Source organism: Cavia porcellus, unplaced genomic scaffold, assembly GCF_034190915.1.
Source record: "Cavia porcellus strain 051 isolate PalLab524CR breed Dunkin Hartley unplaced genomic scaffold, mCavPor4.1 scaffold_13, whole genome shotgun sequence".
In the NCBI taxonomy this organism is placed as follows: Eukaryota; Metazoa; Chordata; class Mammalia; order Rodentia; family Caviidae; genus Cavia; species Cavia porcellus.
The window spans coordinates 20,512,899-20,533,012 of NW_026947496.1; the positions used below are offsets into that span (position 1 = coordinate 20,512,899).

The following is a 20,114-nucleotide window of genomic DNA, read 5'->3' on the forward strand; positions in this document are numbered from 1 at the left end:
TGCCACAGAGTAGGAGGTGAACATTCACAGGTGTTGTTCGGATTTTACCATAGCTCCCCTATCTGTGGCACCTGTGTTCTAAAACCAGGCTCCCCACCACCACCACAGCCCCCAGGGGCTGTCCGTAAATGAGTAGAGCATCACACGCAGTATAGACTGTTTTTCCCTGCACTCCTTAGTTTGTCAGTTAGGCATGGTAGGAGATTAACAGCAACAATCAAACAGAACAGTTACAATAATCTCTAATAAGAATGTAACACTCGTGAAGATTTTCTTTTAGAGTTTCCCATTTAGTATTTTCACACTATGGTTGACCTGAGGTAACTGAAATGAAGGATTCGGCTTGCAAGGATGAATCTTGGAGCAACAATAAAAATAGAAACAAATTTATCAGAGAGATTTTAGGCATCTTCCCCTCTGCATCTGTTCCCTATGTGGGATCATCCGGTGAAGGCCGGGGCTTTGGCCTTGGTTGAATGGCCTGCCCTTGTTCTTTCTGGAAGCTTCCCAAATCTCCTGTTGCCTTCCCTGGAGGTTCTGTACTGAGACATGATTGCACCCGTAGCTTCACAATTCATAGATCTGCAGTGGCATAGAAGCCAAGGACAGAGCTTCTGGACTACTTAATAATTTGTTAACCAGAAAGATTTTGCAATCAAGGTCCAGGTTTAAGGCTATATGCATGTTAACAGTAGGGACGGAGCAGGACGGGTCTCTTGTACCACTGCTCTCATGTGGCTCATGAGTGACATAGGCTCACTGCACTGTCCCCCAGGAGTCTGGATGGACCAGGGTCCACCTGTGGTCACTGCTGCTTTGGACTGATCTCTGTTTGTCTCGGCGCAGCATGTGGCCGTGAGTTCGGGCAGCGGGCAGGCGGACCTGGACAAGATGAGCAGCATCCTGGAGGCCCTGCCGCAGGTGAAGTTCATTTGCCTGGATGTGGCCAACGGGTATTCGGAGCATTTCGTGGAGTTCGTGAAACTGGTCCGAGCCAAGTTTCCTGAGCACACCATCATGGTAGGTACCCGGGACTGTTCTCAAGGTGCAGCAGTACGGTAGGCTCCCGCTCCCCTTTCAGAGCTTTGGTGCTTCCTCATTACTGAAAGACACTGAGAATCCCGAGGAAAAGGAGAGGCAGCCGCTACGGAAGACCTGAAAGCCGTTCTCCACTCTAAAAAATGAAGTCTTGATCAGCAGCATAGAATGTTGGTTCCTTCCTTCTGCTAAGTATATCCCAGTATTTCTTAATAGATGAGACATTTAAACAGGGTATTCATTACCCCTTCACAAGGCATGTATCCTGTTTTGATTTTTTTATGTACTCAGTAAGAACTCTTCTAATTTTTAAAACTAGATGAGACATAAAGATGACACAGAAGTCATGATTCACAAAAAGGCATAAATGCACAAGTCTCCCCGCTCTGTCCCAGCCATCTGCATCTCATCCCTAGAATGAACGGCTGTTCCCAGTTTTCTTACATGTACATCTGTAGGTATTGTGTACACACTGGAGTGTGTGCACACACGTGCTGCTGTGTGTCCACAGCCATCTGTGCTCCACTTCTATGCATTGCTCTAGATTTTGTTCATTTAATGTTATACTCAAAGACCTTTTCATATTATTACATAGATAGCATTATTTTTAAATGGCTATTATATACATTGTACCATATTAAGGCACATTTAGGCTATTCACAATTGTTTGTATTATTATGAAATCCTGATAAATATGCATATATATGTATATATAATTTTAAACATCTACAATGGAACGTTTAGATAAATTCCTAGAAATGAAATGTAAATAAATTTTAGTTTTTAAAATTTAAAGTGTTCTAATTCTAGTAAATAAATACATTCTCAGCTGTCCTGGCCAAAGGATAGTTGCATTTTATGATAGACACAGACCAAACGGCTGGCTCTCCATAGCCCTTGGATCTGTGTGTACTCAATATAGCAATGCAGGACACGGGGTTTTTCCCATGGTTAAGATAATCAAACTTTTTGGCCAATATTATTGTAGTTTTCGTATTCATTTCTCTTATAATAAGATTTTTTTAATAGTTCAGCTTAATGTTAAGAAACCATACTTCATAATTACTATGAATTGCAAACATACAAAAAATATTTTTGAAGTGAAACTTTTCTTGCAGTCTAGATACTAGAATCACAAATTTTAAGTTTATCTATTCCCTTGAATTTACTTAGAAGATACTTAGTTTTGTGAATTACATTTTCATATCTCTGCTCACCCCAAAGTAAACCAAAGAGAGCTTAATAAACATAGAAAACAATGAAAAAGAGAAAACTTTCAAATCTAGACAATGCAAAATAGAAACAAAATGGTAAGGTGAAGTGAAGGGGAAGGTTTAGCAAAATCTTTTTTAACTGTGTAAAATATATATAAAGTTTATTCTTTTAATAATTTACAAATGTACAATTCGGCAGCCTGAGTATATTCAGTGTTCCACAATTATTTCCTCTGTTCACCTTCAAAACTTTTTCCTTCCCCGCGCAGAAACCCTGTATCCATTAAACAGCTCCCCATCCCTCTGTGCTTCCGTCCGTGGTAACTGCTGTTCTGTTTGTTTTTTCGGTTGCTATTTTTGATTAGTGCACGTTTGCAGTGCATGGTTACATTCCATGGGACGCTGGTGATGTGTGTAACACATTTTCTGTCCTCTCCACCACCTCTGTCTTTTGGGCCCCTTCCCATTTGCAAAAGATCTGTCTCCCTACTTTCTATTATCTCTTACTTTTTATATTTTGGGTTTCTCATACATATTTTAAAACTGAAAAACACATAACAGGGGTTCAAGCTAACATGTTCTTGTCCTTGACACTGTACTTAGCAGTAGGAAATTCTGTTGTAAGCGTTGGGATTTGTAACATGAATGTTTGAGAGTTGTGTGTTCTCTGTGGCATCTTGGTTTGTGTTTTATCCAGGGCTTTGTTTCTTGACTTTTCCTTCAGGTTTTGTACTTTCCTCATTATCACCTTCACTAGATAATTTGTATCTTATGAGAAGGATTTACAGAAAAAGAAAGTAAAAGCTCTAGAATTAAAATTGGGTCTTTGAAAAAACCTAAATTATAGCTGTGCCTGTCTTTCGGGTGTTGGTTACCATGCTGGTTATAGACTGACCATTAGGTTGTACATCAAGACCCCTCTGCTCTTTTGAGTTTAGAATGTTGTCTCCTGACTTTTCCTCATTGTGAGGAGCTTGAGCGGGATTTTTTTTCCTGTTAATTGAGTTTCACCTTCTTTTAAATGACTTCTGAGGATTTTAAAAGTGTCTTTTTATGTTTTAGCAGCACACAGGAAGAAAGGAGTAAGCACTATACCAAGGTCAGCCAGCTGACCCAGTGTGAGAAGTGGGATAAACAATACCGACTCATGTTACCCTCTGTGGCAGGGCTGCCGGCTTCATTGTTTTTAAAAATAGTATCAGCCGCCTCTTTGTTGCCCAAGTGAAATACTTGCCAATACAGTTTAAAGGAGGAGAAGGTTTATTTCATGATTTCAGAGGTGTCAGTCCGTGGTTGACTGACTCCAGAGAAGGAACATCATGGCTGAGGGCCTGGTGCCGGAAAGATGCTCAGTTCATGGAATTTGGGAAGCAGAAAGCAGAGGAAGAGTTGGAAGAGCCAGAGAGGAAGGGGCGGGAGCCAGATACATGGTAACCCCAAGGTTACAGCTCTGACATACCCCCTTACACACCCAGAAATGTTACTATCTCCTAGGTGTCTCAAGCCAATCAAGTTGACAATCAATAAGCTATCAAAAATAACAATAAGGTTTATGACTACTATGAAACAATGACACCACTCCCTCAATGAAAGTCATAAAACTTTTGTTGATCACATGCTAGGAGATACTTTTATTCTCATATTTGGTCTTTGTCCGGGTTCCTGACACAGAACTTCTAGGATCTTGCTTCCAGAATGATGGGAGCATCCAACTCAGCTCCTAAATTCCCTGGAAGATGCATTGAAGCATCTTTTGTGCCAGTAAGGTAACTCATAAAGGACCTAGGGTGAGAGTGGTCACCACAGAGACCTAGCCATGGTTTGAAGTTTGGAGCTTTCAGCTCCACTCTGCATTTTCTGGAGATGGGAGATGACCTCAAAGTCAGTCATGCTTGCTTGTGAAGCTTCGGAAAGAATCTCAAGAGCATGATGTTTGGGTGTCTTCTGTCCATGTGCCAGTAGGATGGTGCACCCCAACTCTACAGGACCAGAAGCTCCGTTCTTGGAATGCATCCAGCCCTTGAGCAGTATGTGTCTTTTCTAGCTCTCCATTATGTCCTTTGTCATATCTTTTTGTCCTCGAATGTGTGAGCCATTCCAGTAAATGACTCAGTGATGGGTTGTGGGAACCTTCAGTTAGTACCCAAGCCAGACAGAAATCGTGTATAACCTGCTACTCGTGACTGGCAAGTTGCAAGTGGGAGACACAGTCTTGTGGGACTGAGTCCTAACCTGTTGACCTGACACTCTGATAGATAGTCAGAATTTAACTACATGGTAGAACACAGTGCTGATGTCCATTGGGAAATCACTTGAGTCGTGGGGGAAAGAACCCATTTGTTTTGGTCACGGAAGTGTCCTGTGTTGTGTTTAGTTTGAGAGTAAGAGAGAATTTGATCTTTTCAATCTCATCATCGTGTCTCTTGGGTTTATATCCATTCCCTTTCTTCTACAACATCTCTGTAAAGAATGGGAACAGTCTTCATGAATTTGTGATATAGCTCAGGAATCTTAAATTTTGATTTGTTCTTTGGAAATGTTGGGATTTTCATAAAGTCTGTCATAATTAAGAAGCAAAGCTGGGGTTTGAAAACAGGTGAAGGCAAAGCCCATTACGTTACATGGTCCAGTGAGGCTCATTAATGTACCCTTGTCCCTGTTAACATGCCTCTGGGCAATATGTCTAAACTAATTCCCCTTGTCCCAATCCCAAAGTGCGGGAGGGTGGGCCTTGGGCTTGCACTTAGGCATGATAAAGTCTCCCTGCCACAGCCCAGCATTGCTCATGTGCCTAAACCTGAGGTCCCACCTAGCTTCTTTCCTCGACCCCTCTGGTAACCTGTGCTTGTGGTAGCCAGGCAATCCCAGCACTCTGAGAGGCTGAAGCAGGTGAATTGCAAGTTCGAGCCTAACCAAGGCAATTAGTAACTTTGTAAGATCCCATCTCAAAAAAAGAAAACAGTTAATAAAGGGCTGAAGGGTAAGTCATTGTGAAGGTCCTGTGTTCAATCCTCAGTATCGCCCCCCCCCCAAAAAAAAAAAACCCAATAGGAAAAGGTGACAGCTTTCTTTTGGGGAATATAAAGAGAGAGCAGCAGGCTGGACCTCCAGAAGAACAAATCCTTGTCCCCTGGCTGGGATCTGGTGGCCCTTAAGCAGCATTTGGTGTTGAATGGACCTTCTCTGGACTCCTGCTTGGGATGGAGAAAATCTCAATAAATGTGTGTTGACCAGGAGTCTTCCCTTGTTTGTGCCCACGAGGATAGGAGACGAGGATGACTACAGTCTGCTGTTGACAAGCCCCGCCTGAGTTTACCAGAGTGGCTTCATGGTTCCACGTTACGTCTTTAGTAGTTTTTTTTTAATAGAATAACTTTATTGGGCTAAAAATTTGCATAGCACACAATTTACAAACTTAAAATGTAAGATTCAGTAGTTTTTAGCATATTGACAGAGCTGTACATCTACAACCACAGTCAAATTTAGGCCATTTTTGTTCTTCAAAATCAGAATACTCTACCAGTGACTAACCATCATCTTCCAGCTCCTCCCCTGTAAATCTAGGTAACTACTGAACTACTGCCTATCTTTATAGATTTTCCTATTTTGGAATTTTTTTTTTCAAAATTGCTTATAACAATAAAAACCTTAAGACAGCCTAAGAAATGTAAATCTTGCAAAGTGAGCTCTCACATCATATTAGAGTGAAATCAGAAACCTACAGCAGAAACACACTTTTTTCTCTCTTCTCTTGCCCATTACATTTTTCATATAAAGGAAACCATATGATATACAAGCTTGTGTATCTGATTTATTTCACTTAACATTTTGGTCTCGAGGCCTGTCCATTTTTCTACAAATATCTAAAGTTTAGCTTTCTTAATGGCAGAATAATACTCCATTGTGTATAGGTACAACGTTTTCCTTATCCGTTGATCTGTTAATAGGTACATAGGCTGATCTCAAGATTTAGTTATTATGCATTGTGCTCTTATAAACATAGGTACTCATACACCACAATAATGTGATTCTTCTAACTTTTTTGGGAAAATACCCCAAATGGGAATAGTTGGGTCAAATGGAATATCGACTTTTAGTCTTTCTTTGAAGAATCTCCATATAAACTTCCCTAGTGCTTGTATCAATCTACTGTCCCATCAACAATGAAGAAAGGTTTCTTTTCCCCCCACAGCCTTGCCAGCATTTGTTCCTGGTTGATTTGTTGATGGTGCCCATTCTTTCTGCAGTGAGATAGAATATCACCCTTGAAGCATAGGAGCCATAAACATGGGTCTCAGAGATGTTCTTTAGCATACTTCTATTGATGAATTATAATGTCTTCTGAGTTTTATTAATAAGTATTTAACAGGAAAAAATTACAAAAATAAAGTACTGCATTTTAATATTTATTTATTAAAAAGCACCAAAATTGTCAACATCGACTGGTTTTTGGTGTACGAAGCCTTTAAAAACAGTATCAGAAATAAATTCCCGTATGAACCACAATGAAAATACTGATAGCACTCTAACAGAAAAAATAATCTTTATTTCTATTATCACACCTAAGGCAGTCTGCACACATGACAATAGCATGTTTACATACCACATCACTCATACTGACAGCACGTGTCTTTTGCTTTCTTGGCCTTTTGGTAGGCCTTACTTGACATCTCAGTGGCCTTGCTGTTTTGTCAGGAGGTTCTTTTTATACAATGTGTAGCTAACAGGAACATAAAATATCAAAATAAATTATTAAATTAATATATATTGTGCTTTTAGAATATGCAACATTTTCACATCAGCTGTGTACTTTCTTACAGACCTTAAAAAGGTAACAGAAATCAATTCCTATATGAGCTACAATGAAAATACCAAAAGAACTCTACCACAGAAGTAAGCTTTGCTTCAACTGTCAAAACCAAGGCAGTCTTCACACATGACAGCTGCATGTTCCACGCACGCGTCTTGCTTATGCTGACAGCATGTGTGCTTAACTTTCCTGTATGATAGTCTTGTTACCTCTCTTCCTGTTTTTTCAGGAGCTTCCTACTACATTGTACAACATGCTCTTAGCAGAGAAATAAGATGTCAATAAAATACAACATCAAATATGTAATGAGTGCTTAGAAGAGACAGCAGCATTTTCACATCAGCTGTGTACTTCCTTAAAAAAGATGACATTATAAATAAACTCTGTGCTACAGTTTAAACATGAAAGTCTACCACAGAAATAACCTTTGTCTCAATGGTCACACTCAAGGCGGTCTTCACACATGACTGTATATTCCATACACAAGTGTCACCTATACTGATAGTATTTGTGTTTTGTTGTACTTTCTTGTTGGGCAAAGTTGATATCTTTTTGATTTCCTATTGTTGCAGTAGGTCTTTGTGATGCTGCATCTGCTTGTTCACCTGGGGCTCACCAGTGTGCTCCACAGTTTTTTTGGTAGTTCCTTGGGCAGAAACATTTTGTTTTTCCTCTCCTGTAAATGATCTCTTTTTTTTTTTTTTTTTTTTGTCTTTTTCGTTTTTATCAGTACCAGGGATCAAACTCATGACTGCCTGCTTGCAAGGCAGGTGCTTATGCCGCTGAGCTAAATCCCCAGCCCCTAATGATCTCTTAATGAGCTTCAATCCAATCTTCTAAAAAAAATTTCTCCATGATATTTTATACTTCATATTTTCTTTGTAAGCTATCTTACTATGCTACACATATTGAAGATCGAATGGAACAACCATTGGCCAATGCATTGTTTTTGAAGAGACATCATAGTTGCTGACAACTCATGAACATCTGCTCATGAACAGTTTTGTTGTTGAAAGTTTCCATCTCAGGCTTCCGTTTTATCAAGGTTTCCCTGTCAGTATTTCTGTCATGGAGAAGTGTTGACATCAGTAGTACTTGTTTACTTTTCTTTGCCATTTACATCTTTCTGAAATTCAAAAGTTGAACTATATAATTCTCTGTTTTGAAATTTACATTTTAGTTAGAATTTTTGCTTTGTTTCTGTGTACAGTTTCTGTACTGGCCCTGTGCCATTTTAGTGTACACTGTATTACTCCGTTAATAAATATAACATCAGTTGGAAACCAGTAAACCGATTATTGAATATCATATTTAGATTAGTTTGGAAGATGGGAGCAACAAGTCTGCTCATAACATCATTTGGTTTACTACTATACAAATAAGGACCTGATAAGTGAGTTCCAGGATAAATGTCTAAACTGAAAGCATAAGTCTTCACATCTACAAGGGCATACATTTTTATGCCACATTTTGACCCATCAGTTTTCCATAAATGTTTTCCATTCCTGTGATCACCATAAGAAATCTGTGCTATGAATGCTTTCAGTTCAGCAAGTGAGGTATCATAATATATTTTTGAATGTGGCTATTGGTGCATACAGAACATTTTACTTGCATTTTAGCCTTTGTGTATTTCATGGCATCTTGTAGCATTTTGTCTATTACAGTTTCCAACATTGAATGGCATTGCTGGCATTCTGTCCAATATGTTCTCACCTCTGCCAGAACCTTTCCTGTGTTTTTAGACCTAGTGGATCCTTCCATTTGGTTGTGTGGCCTTTTCATGACATTTCAATTAGTGAAATATACACTCACATTGCTGTTTTCATCATCATCTGAATCAAAGAGGTCTGTGTTCCTTGTCTATATCAGGTGCTGTATTCCATTATCACAGGAACTTTGACTCACACTGTTGCAGAAAACCAATATTAAACCCAACTGAAGACTCTCTGCACCGAGGAGTTAGAAGGCAACTTTCATTACCCTAGCGGGCTGCTGGGAATCAGTTCCGAAATACCAGCCACAAATCAGCTTAGAGTTCAGTTTAAATACAGTTTGCACAGGAAGTACAAGGCTGATGGCAAGTTATTACATGATTGGTTACATGAATTAAGTCATATGTTGTCAAGCAAGCTAGTTTTGCATAGATTCCTGGGAAGGAGAGGAGGGGGTTTGAGTAGAACTAGTAGAGTTAAATGCATCCTTGACTGGGCTACTCTGTCCTAAACATGAAGTCCTTGAAGCAAGGTAGAAACAATGTGTATTTTTCTAAGTAAGGAAAAACACAAGACTTGCAACTGGACCCAGTCAAGTTGACCCAGCACATTATCAGAAAATATCAGCTGGATGCGGGCTCCTATCAGATTAAGGCTGACTGATATTTAGCAGGCTGGCTACGTGACAAGCAGCAGGAGCACAGTCACAGGGCACTAATTTTTATCTTTTGCTCTAAAATATCCATAAATTTCCTATTCTGTGTGCCCTTACAACATGGGTAATGTCAAAATGATCCTGATCATCATCCACCACTCACTGATGTTCACTCTTCTGTTATGAAAGCACATATTTTACCCTAATGGATCATCTTCATCAACCATGCTTGGGTAATCTGATGATTCACTTTTGACTTCCTCCACAACTTACAAATCTGCTTTTTCCTGTGCCATTTTACTGAATCTGGCTACTTCTACCAGAAAAATCACAAAGAAAACTTTATTTAAAAAACAAATCCTGGAGTGAGATTTAGATGATGCTGGGTAAACATATACAGAAAACTGTTCTGGGGAGCCTAAGGGTGGGACCAAATCCCTTTTTGCCACTTTTGCACACGTGTACACTTCCTGCTGTTCATCCTACCAAGTGGGTAAACAAACACATAGATTGCTTTCTGGGACCCTCAGGAAAAGGTACTGAGACGTGTAGCTGGCTACTACAATGCTGAGGTACAAATTTACAGTAGTGAAGGAGTGGGTCTGCTGCTGATCGTAGCTTCAGTGTCAATGTGGTTTTAATTTGCATTTCTTAAATGGGCAGTGATGTTGAATATTTTTTCATATATTTATTGGCTAGTTGTACTTTTTCCTCTGAGAAGTATCTGTTCATTTCAGATGCCCATGTTTTGATCAGGTCTTTAAATTTGAGGGAATCTATTTTTTTGTGTTCTTTGTATATTCTAGATACTACTCCTTTGAGGAGTAGCTGGCAAAATTTTTTCCCATTTAGTAGGTTGTCTCTTCCCTTTGTTGGTGGTTTCCCTTAATATGAAAAGCTTTTTATTTTAATGAGATCCCATCCGTTGATTCTTATTCATCTTTTTTGGGAAACAAGGTCTCACTATGTAGTTCAGGTTGGACTTGAACTCACTATGTAGCACAGGCTGGCCTTGACCTTCCACTGATCCTCCTGCCTCAGTTTCCCAAGTGCTGGTATTACAGGCATGTGCCATCACACCTGGCTTGTGTTATTTCTTGTGCAACTGTGATTTTACTCAGAAAATCTTTGCCTGTGCCTATGTTTTTGAGAGTTTTGGCTAGTTTGCTTTTCAGCACATGGTTTCCGTTCTAATGTTGAGATCTTTGATTCATTTTGATTTTAGTTCAGTGTAGTTTAGAAAGGTATGGGTCTAAGTTTGAACTTTGACACATGGAAATCTACTTTTTGCAGCACCCTTTATACTTTTTTCCAGTGAAAGGATTCGTCAAAGATCATGTAACTAAGTGTGCCTGAAGTTGTTTCGGTATTTTCTAGTCTGTTACATTGGCCCAAAAATCTATTTTTTTGTTGGTATCATGCTGTTTTTATGACTGTAGCTTTGCAGTATAACTTGAAGTCAAGCATCATGATGCCTCCAGCCTTGCCCCTTGTTGTCAAAAATTCCATTGACTACTCTAGGTCTCTTCTGATTCCAAATGAATTTTAGGATTATTTTCTCTAGTTCTGTAAGAAATGTTACTGGTATTTTGATTGGAGTTGCATTAAATCTATATAACAGTTTTGAGAGTATGGCCATTTTAACTATGTTGGTTCTGCCTATTGAGGAACAGGGAATATCTTTCCGTTTCTTTGATATCCTCTTCAATTTCCTTTTTCAGAGTACTACAGTTTTCATTGTAAAGATCTTTCACTTCGTTGGTTAGGTTAATTCCTAAGTATTTCATTTCTGTTGGTGCTATTGCTTCTCTAATTTCCTTTAGTGAGTTTCTTATTGATGTAAAGGAACAGTATTGAGTTTTGAGGGTTGACTTTATACCTTGCTACATTGCTAAATTTGATTAATAGTTTAGTGGAGTTTTTAGCGTCTTTGTAGAGGATCATGTTATTTGCAGATAATTTAAGATCTTTCCCTTCTGTATCCCTTTTATTTCTTTCTGTTGTCTAATTACTCTAGCTAATGTTTTGAGAACGATGTTGAGCACCAGTGATAAGAATAGATATCCTTGTCTTGTTTCTGATTTTAGAGAGAAAGCTTTCAGCTTCTTGCCATTAAGTACTGTATTATGTTATCAGTTGATTTATCATAGATGGTTCCTGTCAGATTAAGATAAGGACACTCTATTCCTTTTTTCTTGAGAATTATTCTTATGAATGGACATGAAATTTTATCACATGGTTTATCACACGAATTTTATCACATGTGTTGACCACATGGCTTTTGTCTTTCTGTTTATGTAGTGAATTATACTTATTGATTTATAAATGTTTAAACCATCCTTGGAATGAATTCTGTTTGATCTTGATATATGATCTTTTTGATAATTTACTGCATTTTGTTTGCTAGTGTCTTATTAAGGATTTTTGCATCTATGTTCATTAAGGACAGTACAGTAAGTCTTTGAACATTCAAGTTGTGAACTTTCACAGATATGAAAGTACCTTACATTAGGAACTTTGTATATATAAACAAATCCTGGAAGTAGTTCATGTGTCTACCTTGCCATTTTAAGCTAACTATAAAAGGAAAAATAGTTTTACAGTTATACTTTACTCTGTAACTGTAAGATAACTGCAGAATTCCAGTTTATTTTCAGTGTTTGTGAGTGCATGGATTTTTTTTTAATGCTTTACATTGTATATTTACATCAAAGCTGTAGAAGACTCACTTTGGACTTCATGAACAGTCTCCCATGGAAGAACTCACTTGTATGTTGGAGACTTAGTGTACTTTTTGTTTTGGGTTAGGTCTTTTTTCTGGTTTTGGAATCAGAATAATGCTTGCTTCCAGGAATAACTTGGAAGTCCTGCTTCCCTTCCAGTTTCATTAGAGCTGGAGGTATATTAGCATTAGATGTTTTCTAAAGTTTTTCTAGAATTTGGCAGTGAATGTGAGAGGACCTGAGTTTTTTTCAGTATTTTTTATTATTATTATTCTATTTCACTGAATGATATTGGCTTATTTAAGTTTTTTTAAATGTATGTATCTAGGAATTTATTTCTTCTGAGTTTTCCATTTTATTAGAGCATAGGTTCTCAAAGTTGTTACCTAAATCTTCTGGACATCCAAGAATCATTTGTGATTTCACTATTTTCATTTCTAATTGCATGAACTTGCATCTTTTATTTCCTTTTTAGAATAAGGTTGACTCAGGGTTTATCTATTTTGTTCAGTTTTTCAAAGAGCCAATTCTTTGATTCATGGATTGTATTTTTTAAGTCTCAATTTCATCAGTGTTTGCTCTGATCTTTATCATTTCCTTTCCTGAACTAGTTTTGGGGTTTAATTGTTCTTATTTTCCTAGAACTTTGGGGTACATTGACCCCAAGACCTGAATTCAACAAGATTCTGGATGACTAGGCTTCTGGCTGTGGGGGTACAGTCAGGGTCCGTTAGTTCAAAATACCGTGTCTCTTGCCAGCCTGACCATCCCTCTCTGACCCTGGATGTTTTGCTGCTGACCCCCACCCAATCACTGTGGGACTATAAAACTAAGAGCCTTGAAAGAAAGCCAACCCCTGGCCACTTCATGTGCCAGTCCAGTCAGCCCCTTCCCTGTGTGGTGTCAGAACACTTCAGGGAGACTGCAAGCGCCTGGGCTGGCATCACTCGCCAAAATGTTAGAGCATCTTCTGGTCGGTTCCATCAAGGTGTTTCTCCCTGGGGGCTTTTGGAGACTCCCACTTTGACTGCATCTCTTGTGGGTCTGTCCACTCCTTTCACCAGACATAAGGCAGGAGCTGGGGAGAAAGTGCAAACTATGCCATCATTTTTTCTTAAGTTTGGTTGCTTTAGTTTCTCTTTAGTTTCTCTTGCAGACCTCAACTTTCAGATCCTTTCTGTGTCCAAGGATTCTATGTCTTCTTTTCTTCCCCTGGTTGTTATTTGCAGTGTCTGCATTCTGAATCCCAGAGAGGCTGACCTGTTGCTGCTTTTCCTGCTCTGCCATCTTAGGGAAAAGAGTCATCTTTCATAATTTTAAAAGCTGTGAAACATGCAATATGTTCAGAAAAGTGCATCAAACATAGAAATTTAATAATTACAAAATAACATTTCTTCAAGATACTTGTGTTCAGGAGCCTGTTACACCCCACCTCAGAAAAAATACCTTTCTCAACTGTGGTCATCTTTTCCTTCTTCACTGGGGTCTGTGTAGCCACTTCTTGATGTATTCCTGAACAACGCTGTGTAATTTTGCCTGGTTTTGAACCTTATATAAGTGGTCATCCTGTGTATCTTGTGTCTGCTTTGCCTGATGGTGTGTTTGAGATTCACTGTGTTGTTTTGTTGGCTCTGTGGTGCTCTGGGATTCCTGAAGCTGAGCTTTGATACCCATTTCAGGTGCTTCCCTTGCAGCCCCCTCCCTGTTTATGGCTATTTATAACACGGTTAGTCGCTAATTTAGTGCCTCTTGTCTTAGCCCATTTGGGGAAAGTATCATCAACAGGGCAGCTTATGAACAAGAGAAATTTATTGCTTGCTGTTCTGTAGGCTGGAAATCTGAGATCAAGATGTAGGTAGATTTGTATCTGGTGGTACTTTTCCTCATGGATGAATGCTCGGCCTCATCCTTCCATGGTAGATAGGGGCAAACAAGTTTCTTCTGGCTTCTTTTACAAGGGCACTAATCCCTTTAATAAGGGCACCGCCCTCATGACCTAGTCACCTCCTAAAGGTCTGACTTCTCAGTGGTCATACTATTGTATTGGGCATTAGATTTTAAGACATGAAAGCTGGGAAGGAAGCCTGGGAGGATGGACTCACTGACCAGTAGTACTCCTGAAGTCAGGTGGGCTCATGAGCCGAGTCACATTGGGAAACTGCATGTTTGCTGATGTCACTTTCCCCCACCTGTGAAAAGGTAGCTAAAGATACTAATGCCTGGAGAATTATTGTGGGGTTTACGTGGTATACTGCTATGTCAACAGTGCAGCCTACCCAGCGGTTGCCTGCCCAGCAGTTGTCAGTAGGAAGATCCATTGAAAGCCTCTGCACTGAGAGTTGGACAAGAGATATCGAAGAAAGCTAGGAAGTAGGCTGGGCTGGGGGAACTGTATTAAGAAGTAGAAGAAAACACCAGTTTTTAAAATGGTGGCCTCAGAGCTTTCTGGTAATCGCCACAGAGCTGGTTGTGAGGTTCAGTGCATGGCTGGCCTCACTGAGAACCGGGCAGGTTACTTGGTAAAGCCCAGAGTACCTGCATGCCGCCCCTCAGGGACAAAGATGGGGTGGCGGCAAAGGAAGCAGGGAGCATGGGTGGAACAAGAAAGGTGCTGCTGCCAGTGCCGAGCCCAGGGCTCATAAGAGGGAGTAGGGAGGAGGGGTGGGCGAAGAGTCCCCCCATCCCTGTGAGTGGCCTCCAGCAACGGGGGCCTCTGAGCGCCTGCTGGCTGACCTGTGCGCTGTTTTCGCCCTCCTCAGTTTCCCCAGCAATGAACTGGAGAATTTGGCAAGGGAGTTGTTTATTCCTGAGTCCTTGTTTGCTTGCACTGACCCCTGAAATCTGTGATTCACTTAGAAACCTTCCCATTTTCTTATACTCTTGGTGCGTGGTGATTTTGAAAACATCATTTGGAGGCTTTTGGAGGCATTGTGAGGATGCACCAGCATCTCCAGTGCTTTGGAGCTGCAGTGTGAGTCCTGAGTGGTGTTTATGATCGCTACAAAACAGTGAACAGAAGGGGCGCTCAGAAACATCCCTGAAGAAGCTGGCGGCTCCTCGGCAATTGGGAGCCAGGACTTGCCTGATCATCCTGGCCTTTTTCTTGCCGTTCAGCTAAGACGAGCCTTGCCACAGAGTGTGAAAGGAAGCAAGGATTTTTCAAGAACATCTTTAACAGAAAAGGGTCCTTGTACAACTGCTGGCTGGTAGCCAGTGTAACAAACCCTAAGCCAACTGCCTGATTTTTCTTTATTTTTAAATTTTAGTTTAGTTGATTAGTACCTGTGTGGAGTACATGTTGTTTACATTCTTTGTGGGAAGTTGGAGACGTACTTAACACATCTCAATTTCTTTTGGGTATTCCCTCCCCCTTGGGTACTGTCCGAGTCATCTTTCCATTGCTGTGACAGAATACTTGCCATTCACAGGTTAAAGCAGGGAAGGTTTATTTCAGCTTAGTTTCAGCTGCGGCTGAAAACTCGGAAGGGCCACTGAAGCTCAGGTGATGCTTAGCTCTGCAGCCACGTCCTGCACTCTGTACTGTGCGGTGACAGGCACAACGCCATGGACAGCATCCATGGTTCCACCAGAGGGAAGAACGACATCTTTGGCGGACTTTGGAGAGCGTCCTGGGCTCCATAACCATCACTTCCATGGGAGTTGGTGGCCAGCCCATTACCTGTGTGCCACCCTGCCTTTGATCATTCTGTGGAAAGGGCTTTTCTTGGCAGAAGGCCCCAGAGGAGCCAGTGAAAATTGGGTACATGAATGATCGTTGTGGAGCAGTGCAAAACTTCTGGATACGGGTAACACTGGTGGTTACTGGAATGAGTGTACATAATGCCACCAAACTGTATGCTTAACAATAGAGCAAAAGATTTTATGTTCTGTGAATTTGACCCCAAACAGAAAAACTTTTAAAGTAAAAAGAAGAGCAATAGACACAAATAACTCTTAATGGTAGGGTTAATATTTTACAGAGCACCATTGAGCCCCAGGAACTATGCTAAGACCTTGATAGTTTTATTTGTAAACCTCATAATGTCCACAGGTAGGCACTCTTAGGCAGCCCATTTTATAGCAGTGTAAATTGAGACTCAGACCACACATGACTTGCTCAGGACGCCCCAGTAAGAGGGAGGAGGCCCACCATTCGACCTCATATCTTTCTGAGTTTTATTTGCCATAGATATGGGTCCAAAGGGAAGCTGAGAAATTTGGGGCCAACTGATTGTGAGTTTTGCTCAAAGGACTTTAATCTTAGTCTGTTTGTATTACTGTTACAAAACACCATAAATAGGCAGCTTATAAAAATCACCTTGACTTCCCCTGGTTCTGGAGGCTAAAGTCTAAGATGAAGGCAGATTTGGTGTCTGAGAGCTTGTTCTCTTTCAGAGCTGGCTGTCTTTTTCCTATGTCCCCCAGTGGTGGTGGGATGGAGATGGGGCCTTTGCAAAAAGGGCACTAATCTCATCCTTGAGAGTTCTGTCTCCATAACCTAATCACCTCCTGAAGACCTCATTTTGTCTTACCCTCACCCTGAGGGGGAGAATCTCAGCTTGTGAACTTTGGGGGACACAGACAGACTACAGCAGCTGCTGTCGCTTACCATGTCTTTCCCCTGAGACTTCCCCCATCTCCTTGGCAGGGGAGGGAGCACTTGTTACTACCCAGAGTAAGTGAGCATTGATGGTGCCTGGACTTCCTGGGAACAGGGTTCACCTGATGGGGACACACACACCCCACCTGCCTGCCGCAGTGCCCCTGACAAGGGCTCATAGTTTCCATGTCGTGGCTGCCCAGGAAGTGAACATGGCTGGACTGTCCAAGTAACCAAGCCTGCTGTGGGGACACATTTGGACCATGCAGTATCCGCTCTCTACACAGGGCACTTTGAGCTGACAGGAAGCAGCGCCTGTCCATTCATGCCTGTTCAGCTCCTCCCAGCTCTCCGGGAGGGCACAACCTGTGCCCACGCTGTCTCTGCTGGACTGGGGACCTCACCAAAACCTGATGTACTGTGCCCTTGTTCTCACCTCTGAGTTGGTCTTGTGAGCTTGGTTTCCAATGTGAACAGACAGCCATTTGCTCTTAGCAGGAATGCCTGGTCCCTGTGTTCCTGTGCTGTGCTGTAGGTCGGGCTGGAGGTGTTTCCTAAGCACTTGCTTCAGGTGTTTCTACTGACCATCAGTGACCGTGTGCTGTCCATGACGCAGGAGCCATGGGGGTGGCACTGACCATGATGCAGGAGCCCACCTGTGAGGGCTCCTGGGTGCTGGGAACAGAGTCAGCCCTCTGGACACAGGTAAACCTGCTCTGTTTGCATGGTTTGTACCTGTTAGAACCCTTGGAGTCTGATTTTTTTTTAAAGGAAAAAAAGCAGGTTTATTTTGGCTTACAAGTTTAATTTTTAAAAATTTATTGGTGTGTGGTTCATTTTGGGGACTTGGTCCATGTGTATTACATATAACACATCTTTTTACAAACTTCCCACCCTCGTCTCTTGGTCCTCTTCCCGTTTGCAAGAGTTGACTTACCTTGTCTAGAGTACATCCTTGAACATGAACTAAGTGATACCACATTGGGAGAAAGAAAGCATCCATCTTGAAGCTGTAGAGGTTTCAGAGTTAAGTTTTGTTTTTGTTGTTGTTTTTTTCAAAGCAGTGCAGGAGAATGAGCGCTCACCTTTCTCTGGTCTTTAACCTTTCTTAAGTACTCCTACTGTTGTTTGCAACATAAAATCAAAACTAAACCTAAACCAAAAGACTCCGCCACTTAGTTATAAGAGCGTGTGCTTTCTACTGTAAAATCCAGAAAAGTTTAAAAGAAGAAACTCAATAGAAGTGAGATAATCCCTCTACTTGAACATAACTTGTTAGCTTCTCTTTCCCTTCTGTTCCCTCCTTCCTGTCTTTCACAGTACTAGGGACTGAACCCCAGGATTCGTGCATGCTAGGCAAGTGTTCTGCCCCTGGGCTATGACTCTAAACTTTTATTTTATTTTTTATTTTAAGATAGGGAATCTTGCTGTGTTGCCCAGACTGTTCTCAAACTTTGATCTGCCTGCATCGATTCCTGAGTCACTGGGATTCTAGTCATGCACCACCCTGTGGCTTGTTGATTCATCCTCATTCTCTTTCTCTTTCACACACACAAGATTGAGATCTTATTATTTTTCCCAGAATTATACTAAAAGTATTTAAGCTACGCTGTTAAACTTCTCTAAAAAAATATCACATGGGGCTGGGGTAAAGCTCACCCCAGCTATATCAGTTCTGTAGCTTTGCCTGTGTGAGGCTTTTGATTCGATCTTTGGCAAACCAAAGCAAAAAACAAACAAAAAACTACATGACTTTTAAGATTGTTGAACCACTTCTATTTGGGGAATATATTTGTGGCTTTGTACTGTTACAAGCAATCCATCTTTATAGTTAAATTGGCCTTATTTATAATGATTTCCTTGGGAATCTTAGAATTGTTGGATCAAGGGATGTGCATATTTTTACATTTCTTGTATATGGACAAATTGCTTTCTAGGAAAACTTGTTCTAAGATACGCATTGCACTGGTGGAGAGTCTGATGTATTTTCTTTAGCATTTAATGTTTACAGTAAAAATTTTCTAAGTGAAAAGTAGGGCCACATTGGTATCTTAAATTTGATTATTAGTGAAGCTAAACACTTTCCCTCTCTTTAGCCACTTTTATTAGTTAGGGCATGTCTTTTGATGCTTGTTTTGTGAGGTGTTGAGTTTTTCTTACAAATTTCTAAGTTTTTGTTACGTGAACCCTTTGTCACATTTTTTTCTACCAAGATATTTGTTGACTGTATGAGTGTGTGTGTTTAATTTTTATGTAGAAAACTGTTTTTCTTTCTTTTATCTTTTTTTTTTTTCTTTTAATGCCATTGCAAGTATTCAGAGTTTCCCCCTGAATTTGGGAGCCTAACCTTTTACTCTAACCCACCTCTAATCCTCCTTCCGGGCCTTCTGCCATTGTCCAATTATCAGCTGGTATTTGCATGATAGTAGCTTTGCCCACCTCATCACCTTTTCCAGCAGCCTTTTATGTGAAGTAGAAGTCACTTTGTCTAGGTTAAAAAAGAAAGTGCCACTCTGGGAATCAGTGTATGAAAAGACACTTGGGCTTCAATGCCTGTAGAATGACGAGGGCTGCATTTTGCAGAATGTGGCTTGCACAGTTGTGGGAAGTCAGGCAGGGCACCTTGCCAGGTATCCTATGCACCAGCTGAAGAATCCATGGGGCAGTGAGTTGTATAAAAAGGGCTATTTTTGTGCTCGCTGACTCCTACAGCGAAAGAGCTTGTACGATTTCCAAACCAGATGCACTCTTCTGGTTGATGGATTCCACCACTTCCTGGCTTTCTGTGTTTCTTCTCAGGGCCAAAGCTTCCTGTCCTGTAAGTGGCACAGGAGCCCTTGGCATGTCCCCAGAGCCTATCTGCCCTTACATTTCTAATGGAAGGAATCCCAGCCCTGGGTGGGGAAGCTTTAGTGATGTTTTCAACTGGGAGAGGATCAGGAGTTTTCTGATGCTGCCTCTGGTGATCTGTAGAAGTTCTTTAGGGGTCTTCCAAACTCTGAAGCCTTTTATGCCCCCACAGTAAGGATTTTGATCAATTGAGTGTATTTCATTGCTTGGATTCCCTGGAAGCTTTTGTTTAGTCAGTTGCTGAGATGTTGAAAAAGCTCTCACCCAGACCCTCCCTAATCTCTTGTTTTAAAATTACCTAATTCTGTGCCTTTTCATGCCATCAGTTCATGCAGGCAGTTTTCCCAAAAATGGTCTCGGGGTGCCTCCACAATTCGGTGTTTTGTTCTGTAGAGAAGAAAACCAGAGCAGCAGTTAGGTCCACCATCTTCAGACTTAAATTGACTCCAAGAACCGGGTGCAGTATTTTCTTTTTTCTTTTTGTCCCCTGGTGACCTGGTGGCTTTGGG

At 40.9% G+C, this 20,114-nt stretch overlaps 1 protein-coding gene across 1 annotated transcript in view; it reads left to right on the plus strand.

The window, feature by feature from the left end:
• Nucleotides 1–20,114, plus strand: part of Gmpr (guanosine monophosphate reductase) — a 45,372-nt gene that overhangs the window by 11,123 nt on the left and 14,135 nt on the right. The window contains exon 4 of the mRNA XM_023564716.2: nt 847–1,020. Within this exon, the coding sequence (XP_023420484.2) occupies nt 847–1,020 (174 nt within the window). The remainder of the gene's footprint in view (nt 1–846; nt 1,021–20,114) is intronic.